We start from the raw sequence: 7,858 nt of genomic DNA on the forward strand, positions 1-7,858 counted from the left end.
GTTCTCTCTTGTATTTTTTGATTTCTTGAAATAAAATGATATGCACATATTTTTTTAGGCATTGAATTTCTTATGTTAAATAAAATAATATTCATATATATTTTTTAGCCATTGAATTTTCAAGCCCGCTAGACTTATCTCAAGACCTATCTCAATTATTTAAACCGTTTATTTTGTAGAATTCATTACACAAATCATTCATTAAAAGAAAAGTTAACGATAACTAATTATCGAATCACATTTATTTTTATAAAATAAAAAACAAATATAATTTTGAAATAAATCATCTATATTCTTTAAAAAAATTGTGAACCAATCATTTGATTATTAATTTTCAATCAATTTAATTTTTTTCATAAACTCTACAAAAAATATGAATAATGTTTTGTAGCTCGAAATTTTTCTTCCCGAATCGCCCGAATGCCCAAAACGACGTCGTTTTGGACATTTTCCTTTTCCTTTTCTTTTTTTTTTTCCTTTTTTTTCTTCCATTTTCTAGTCTGAAACGCAGAGAGGAAGAGGGAGAGAAAGAGAGAAGAAGAGAGAAAGAGAAGAGAGGTTCGCCGATCGCTGCCCAGCCCGGTCGTCGTCGCAGCCTAGCTCCGTCGCAGCCCAACCTGGTTTTCGTCATCGTAGCCCAGCTCCGTCGCAACCCAACCCCGTCGCAGCCCAGTCCCGCCGTCGCCTCTGCCCCCTGCCTTCGCCTCCACCCCCCTCCTCTGCCTCCGTCTCTGCCTAAGCCACCCTTGGTTGATGTTGGCCCCTCCTTTTCTTCTTCCCTTCTTCTTTCTTCTTCTCTTCAAATTCGAAGGGATTCCGGGGAAGGCTTTTTCGAGCTACCAATCAAGATTCAAAAAATATTCAATTCTTTTTTTTAATTGTACTTTGCTTACTTAACTCATGAATAAAATATTAATGGAATGAGTGTCACCACTTATACTTCTCATCATCGCAATGTTTATGTCACAATTTACAGTGATTAATAAAAAGCTTGATCACATGCACACGAGTTTTCGACATCCTTCCTTTACATGTCAATTTCTAAGGGACTGATAACAAAAATACTCATACTTGTTACCAAAGTAAAGTTTATCCCCCGTCAATAATTGTTTTTGACAACCTCTCTTTACAAGTCAATTTTTAAGGGACCGATAAAAAAATAAAAAATAAAAGCCAATTTCTAAGGTTTCTACTCAAGTAATTTGAATGATTTGATATCTTGAGTATGAGATCAGACAGATACAAAGCCCCAAGAAGAGGCCCACCGTGGATGCCTACTATGTAGATTCATAGTAAACTTGATTTTTGTGAGGTCCACGAATTAACAATTCAGTCCCACTTCCTCAAACCAGATAACAAGCATATGAGTTTTGGGAAAGCTAAAAGGTCAGACATTTTCATTTTCCTCCTGCATTCAATCACACTGTGAATTGATTAAATAAAAAAAAAATTAAAAAGAGCTACACAAAGTAAATTTGCAAATGGGTTCCATAATGTTTTCCACAACACTCTACAATGAAACATAATAATGAGGAACAAAGTAGTATTCACTAAACCAGAGCTGTAATGTAGTTCACTGAATTTGAAAACTAAACTTGCAGTGGACCTTTATATGTCACTATTCTCTCAGTTTGGAAAGTGAAAGGATTGCGCAACTCAAGCCTTGTAATCAAGAGTAGGAAACCTACCAGAGTAGCCAACTAGATTTATGGATATATACATATTCGTTTTTACAAATTACAGAAAAACCAATTATTTTCTAATAAAGCAACATATAATTCATAGAAAATAGAAGACCCCTTACTAGTGAAAGGATGCAAAAGGATAAGGGACACGGCCGGTCTGAATAGGAGTCAAGAACAAATATCATCACAGGACTAAATTACCTTAGGATTTCACATATATTATTTCTGCCCTTGGTGATGCCCGTCTAAATCGCATCAGCTCTGTTGAGATTCTAAACCCCTCATGTGCATCAACTATTTGATGGTATTGAACATGCATCGTCTCAAGAAATGGAGAACAAGTGAGAATGCATTTGATGAAAAGCAATTCGGCCCTCAAACCCGTGATGGAAGTTATCTTTACAGTTCGAAGTTGGTTCAACATCTGGTACATGAAGCCTGGTGCTTCCAAATAACTTGGATCCGGTTCCACGGCATTGTCCCTGACTGCAGAGGCCTGTAATGATAATTGCAAAGAAACCCGTTTAAATTTTAACATTAAAAATAGATGAATAATCTTATCTTGTTTGTTTCAACAATCTCACTGTCATCCGGAGTTTCTTCAAGTTAGGAGAACTTCTGAGCAAACAAAGGACACATGACATCTGATCCAGATTATCAAATCTTATTTTAGTAAACACAAGATGCTTCAGTTGGTTAAAAGGAATAGAGAGCACCCATGGAACAGGACCTGCAGCCAAAAGCTTTGAAGCAAACGGCAAGAAAATAAGACACGACCTACAAATTTCCATACGATGTACCAAATAAAAAAATTGATAACATATACTCACCTTAAGGAAGAATCCATCAAAACAAATCTTCAAAATTCTAGGCAAATTATCAAGAAACTTGTTCAAATTGATTGTACTTCCTTGCCCAGGGTTTTCAGCTTTCTTTCCCAATACAATAGAGATCATGGTCAAGTTTGGAGTACTCTGGAAAGAGATTGATTTAACATCGCGACTGTCAGCGGCAAAGAAGGTTTTGAGTTTTGGGGAGTGGATATTAAAATGTTCAATGCCAGTGCAGCCTGAAAAGTTCAACGTCTCAAGCAATGGCACACTAGGGACAAGAGCTCCAAAAATATTGGCAGAAAATGCCATTTTCTCGAAGTGAAGGCTAATTAGGTTACGAAACCCACCAAACACCTCTGGTGGTTTAAATACACAGTTACGGAGCTTCAAATGTGTCAATTCTGGACAAGAGAAAACATAAGAAGGCAGCTTATAGGATTTAACATTCCGATTATCCAAGATGAGTTCCTTGATACCATTCCGTGAAAGGAACAATAGCCACTGAGTGACATGTAGGTCCCAATCACAATGTATGTTCGGAATGTAGAGAGAAAATTTCAGAATGGGGCCACTGTGAAGTAACAGTATATTACTGATTATGCTCACAAACGTATATGCGTACAGTGGGTTGTTGCGAATGATATCTGCAAAGAAGCGCTTATCAAGCACAAGATGTGGGAGTGAAGACCAAATATACCTCCAGTTTCTTGACAAGATACTCGTCCTTGCTGCATCTCGAACAGGCATGCGCTCTAGAATGTTGTCTATTAAGTTTCTTGGCAGGCCACTAACTATATCATCTGTGCCATTATCTATTGCTATCCTTTTATGACTGTCTGTCATTACTGCCTGATATTCAATAACATGGTCACCCATTAATTTTCTTTGAATTTGTTCTAAAACTATATCAATTCAGATATGGTGATGAAAAAATAAGGAAAACAAGAGTAAATGCAAGCTAATTTTACTTCTCTTTTCTTTTTCTTTCTTCTTTCCATATAATTATGCCGATTAAGATATGGTGATGAAAGAGAGCATTACTTTAAATACGAGAAAAAATATAGAGTTTTTATATAAAATAAGATGGTTGGTTTGGATTCTATGACCTGAAAACTAAAGACACATTGGTTGTAGTTTAAAAAATATAAATCATTCCAGGTCAAAATTCTGCATACTTGAAACTTTTCAATCCCTGATGTTATGCTTGGATCTTGGATTTGTGGTGGGGGAAAGCAAGGGAAAAGATTAGAAAATAAAATAAGTGAAAGAAGCTAACTTTTCTTTTTCTTTTTTTCTTCCGTTGGTTTAGGAAAATTAGAAGCAAATGAATAGGTATTCGTAATAAACTTTTTTTTTTTTTTTTTTTGGGTTACCATAAAAAAATGAACATGCATAAACATCACCAACCCTTCATCAATTTTTTCATCTAATAAATTTGAGCAGTAAGCTCGATTTGGTATGAACTACTCCAACCCTTTCTTCAAATTTTCATCAAAACCTTTTTAAAAATTCCCCTCTTATCCCAAATTTCTCTTTTTATCAAATTTGATGAGAAAAAAAGAATTCCCCCAATGCTTCATTTGATGAATCTATTGGAGATGGGTTTTTGAGCACTTTTTCATGAAATATAAATTTGATGGAAAAAAAAAGGTGAAAGGATTGGAGATGCTCTAAGTAATTGCATTTTCCTAGCCATTAGGCAAATCCAAGATCCAAACATAGCACATCCAATTTATAAAGGGTTTTAGAAATTGGAAGTTTATGCAGACCATATTTGATTACAAAAAATGAAACAACATGCAAATTGACTTCAATCAACACCTATTCCTCTTAAAAACTGAGCATAACTATGAACAAATGAAAACACACACAAACTAACAAAATTTGATAAGATACAGAAATTGAGGCTGTTGAGCAAAGCTAGACAAAGTACAGAAAATCAAATCCAATTATAAAAAATTATGAAGAACCATAAAGAACGACTCTTTCATGATTACGTGATCAAACCATAAAGAAGTTGAAAGATAGATGAATTGGAAAGAAAACCATGATTAAATTGACGAAAATCGAAGGCTACATGCTAAAATCGACATTTAAAAAATGAAAATGAGGTCAAATTTACCTGTAATTTTGTTCAATTCACACTTTTCCAGTGTTCACTGTAGAAACCCTAGAAAATTTGGTACATCGCTTGAATAATCTCTCGTCTTGACTGGCAAAATACATAGATTAGACTCGGGATTGGGTTTAGTTCGGGGATCTATTGAAAAAGAGTATCTATATATAAAAATAAAAATAAAAATAAAAATAAAAAATTAAATTAGTTGAATATCACTAATTATATAATTATATTATATTTATTTTAAATATAAAATAAATAATTTATTCTGAAGATCATATTTATCGTTTAATTTTATTTAAACATATGTAATATGAATATGTTATATTAATATCTAATAAATTTAATTTTTTATATGAATTTTATTCTTGGCAGATGTTACAAAATGCAAGGTTGGATTGGTTAGTTTTGAAATGGAACCATCCAACCCCATAAATACTTAATTCTTTATAATTTGCAGAGCTTTAATCGTTTATGACTTATGAATTAAAATGTATGGTCATATGTTCCATCTAAATTAATAAGAAGTGTATTTTTGAATGATTATTAGGTTTTGTGAATGAAACTTTTTGTAAATTTTTCAGCAAGAATTATCATATGACAATTTTTTAAATTATTAACGTCACGTGGCGATGAAAGATGAAGAGTTAACAATTTTTTGGGACTCATTACTAAAGTCAAGTGAGTCTTTGGATTAATTAATTAATTAATTTAGATTTAATGGATAAGGTAAGCCTTAATCATTCCTAAAAATTACAAGGTTGTTGAGGTTTATCTCTTAAATTGGTACTTTATCTCTTAGTTTGTTACTAAGTGACTGCTATGGATAAAAACTACATGGGATTTGAAGATTTGGCAAATCAATAGTAAGGCTATAAAAGTATGAAAAATGTTCGAGGGCCACAAATACTATAGCTCAAATAGCCCGAAACTGTCAAAACAACGTTGTTTTGCATCGTTTTGCACCCAAAATGACGTCGTTTTGGGTGTTTCGAGCCATTCGAGCCCCAGAATTTGTGGCCACCTAGCATTGCTGATAAAAGTATACCAGTTTTCCTAACTCGAGGCAAGTGGAATTTTTATGAGACATGTGTCAACTTGGAAGGAAATCGAATTCGGCTTGGAGATTTCCTTAAACATGCGCCATGCATCTTCTATCCATGAATCTTGACAAAATGCGATAACTATAGCAGTCCAACTGACGACGTTTTTACACGGCATCACTATAAAGAGTTTCAGTGCAATGTGTGTTTTTCTTGTTGGGAAAAACTACTCACATTACATAATTTCATATTGTAAATCGCAAAATTATGAGATGAACAAAACAAACCTTCAATCCCAGGAAAAATAACATGTTGAATAAAATACAGATAAAATATAAAATAGTTAAAGGAAGCAAACCGAAGCCTGTGTGATACCACAGTCTCCTTAAAATAGATTCGCCGCCTCACCGTTGGGTGCTGGAGGTACGCTGGCGTCTACTTCCCAGGATACGACGGTTTTTACCAGCTACAACAGAATCACCTTCTGATTAGCTTAGCGAACGGACAACGGCAGCACTCTCTCTCAGGAAGAAAATTATAGGAGAAATAGACTGACAGTGTATGGATGTCAAGGAAAATTTCTATATTTCTTTTCAAGGAACAGGGCCTCCTTTTATACACCATGGGGGAGAGGGGAGGAGCCTCTACCCATCAAGGCTGGCAACTAATGCTAGCAAAACTGCCCAATCAGTTTTGTAAAACTGATGAGCCTTAAATGTGTGAGTTATATACACATTTATGAGGCAATTTCTTATTCAACCATTTTTCTCCAACAATCCCCCACATGAATAAAAATTGACCGAATACAGTAAACGCTCAACGTTTATCAACAAAGACTCGGAAAGAGAGAGAGCACATAGACTAACCCTACATCAGAAAAGGTAGCTGTTGGCCTTAAACCTTTCGTAGTGAAAGCCTATCGGATTTACTGGCTGACCAGTGAACGTGATGTCTTGAACAGTTCTGCCATTTATGTAAGCCGAGACAATAGACCTCACACAGGAGTTAGTCTAACCATTGTTCTTGTTCTCACTGGTGTGTCCGGTATGGCCCTGGAACACTAGCCTGATTCTGTGAGTATTTTTAAAGAATTCGACCTTGGCAATTCTTAAAGAAGCGGCCCCACTTCGCACTCACATAGGTGACCTAGATACGGTATTTCATTATACCACATCACTAAAGTCATTAAAAGCATTAGCTTAACCTTCCACCCCCACAGAGCATCACTGTATAAAGGAATGGGCAAGAGGATTTACCTCTTCAGTGACTCACCTGTTACACGAAGTTAGGTTGTCCCTTTGAACCTAGATCTTGGGATCTCCAGTCAACTAGGTTGGGTTTTCCGTTCCGGTAACCTTTACTAAAGGCCTTAACCCCATTCCTCTTGACGATTTTTCTACTAACTCTCGAGTTAACCCTTTGGTTAGCGGATCCGCAATGTTGTCCTTAGACTTGACATAGTCTAGAGAGACAACTCCATTTGAGAGTAGTTGTCGTATGGAATTATGTCTACGACGGATATGTCTAGACTTTCCATTATACATATTACTCTGTGCTCGACCAATCGCTGATTGGCTATCGCAATGAATACTGATAGCTGGCACAGGTTTCGGCCAACGTGGAATATCCTCAACAAACTGGCGAAGCCATTCAGCTTCTTCAGTTGCTTTATCTAAAGCAATAAACTCAGATTCCATCGTTGATCTCGAGATACACGTTTGCTTGGCAGATTTCCAAGACACGGCTGCCCCTCCGAAGGTAAACACATAACCACTAGTGGATTTGGAATCTTTTATATCAGATATCCAATTTGCGTCACTATACCCTTCTAGTACCGCTGGGTATCTGGTATAATGCAGCCCATAATCTAGGGTGTAACGGGTATACCCCAACACCCGCATAATGCCCTTCCAATGAGTAGCATTAGGATTACTCGTGTATCTACTCAGCCTACTAGCAGTGTAGGCGATATCCGGCCTTGTACAACTCATCAGATACATCAAACTCCCAATGACCTGAGAATATTATAGTTGAGAGACACTCTCACCATTATTCTTGGTCAAATATAGACTTAAGTCTACCGGTGTCCTAAACATACTTGTATCTGACTTTCCAAATTTCTCAAGTATCTTATTAACATAATGAGCTTGAGAAAGTACAATACCACCAGATGTTCTG

The 7,858-nt window shown here is 35.8% G+C and overlaps 1 protein-coding gene across 3 annotated transcripts; it reads right to left on the minus strand.

Moving 5' to 3' along the window:
- Nucleotides 1–912: 912 nt before the first annotated feature.
- LOC114268194 (F-box/FBD/LRR-repeat protein At1g13570) lies at nt 913–4,838 on the minus strand. 3 transcript variants are annotated; one of them, XM_028209308.2, is made up of 5 exons: nt 4,641–4,838; nt 2,516–3,367; nt 2,270–2,428; nt 1,887–2,181; nt 913–1,408 (listed from the first exon to the last, which is right to left on the minus strand). In XM_028209308.2, the coding sequence occupies exons 2-4, from the start codon at nt 3,359–3,361 to the stop codon at nt 1,888–1,890; spliced, it is 1,299 nt and encodes a 432-aa protein (XP_028065109.2). In that variant the 5' UTR covers nt 3,362–3,367; nt 4,641–4,838; the 3' UTR covers nt 913–1,408; nt 1,887. The 3 variants fall into 3 exon arrangements, with proteins under 3 accessions (XP_028065109.2, XP_028065110.2, XP_028065111.2); XM_028209309.2 differs by having other exon boundaries at nt 913–1,423; XM_028209310.2 differs by lacking the exons at nt 913–1,408; nt 2,270–2,428 and having other exon boundaries at nt 1,475–2,181.
- Between the last annotated feature and the right edge of the window lie 3,020 nt (nt 4,839–7,858).

The sequence above is a fragment of the Camellia sinensis genome, chromosome 10 (genome assembly GCF_055761805.1).
Source record: "Camellia sinensis isolate YWXY chromosome 10, ASM5576180v1, whole genome shotgun sequence".
Lineage (NCBI taxonomy): Eukaryota > Viridiplantae > Streptophyta > Magnoliopsida > Ericales > Theaceae > Camellia > Camellia sinensis.

What these genes read in the sequence shown, in the direction of transcription:
- LOC114268194 (XM_028209308.2), bottom strand. Translation starts at nt 3,361, where the DNA reads ATGACAGACAGTCATAAAAGGATAGCAATAGATAATGGCACAGATGAT. An exon ending in TTGATGGATTCTTCCTTAAG is followed by an intron (nt 2,429 to 2,515) that starts GTGAGTATATGT and finishes TTTGCTTCAAAG; the next exon opens with CTTTTGGCTGCAGGTCCTGT. An exon ending in TGAAGAAACTCCGGATGACA is followed by an intron (nt 2,182 to 2,269) that starts GTGAGATTGTTG and finishes TTATCATTACAG; the next exon opens with GCCTCTGCAGTCAGGGACAA.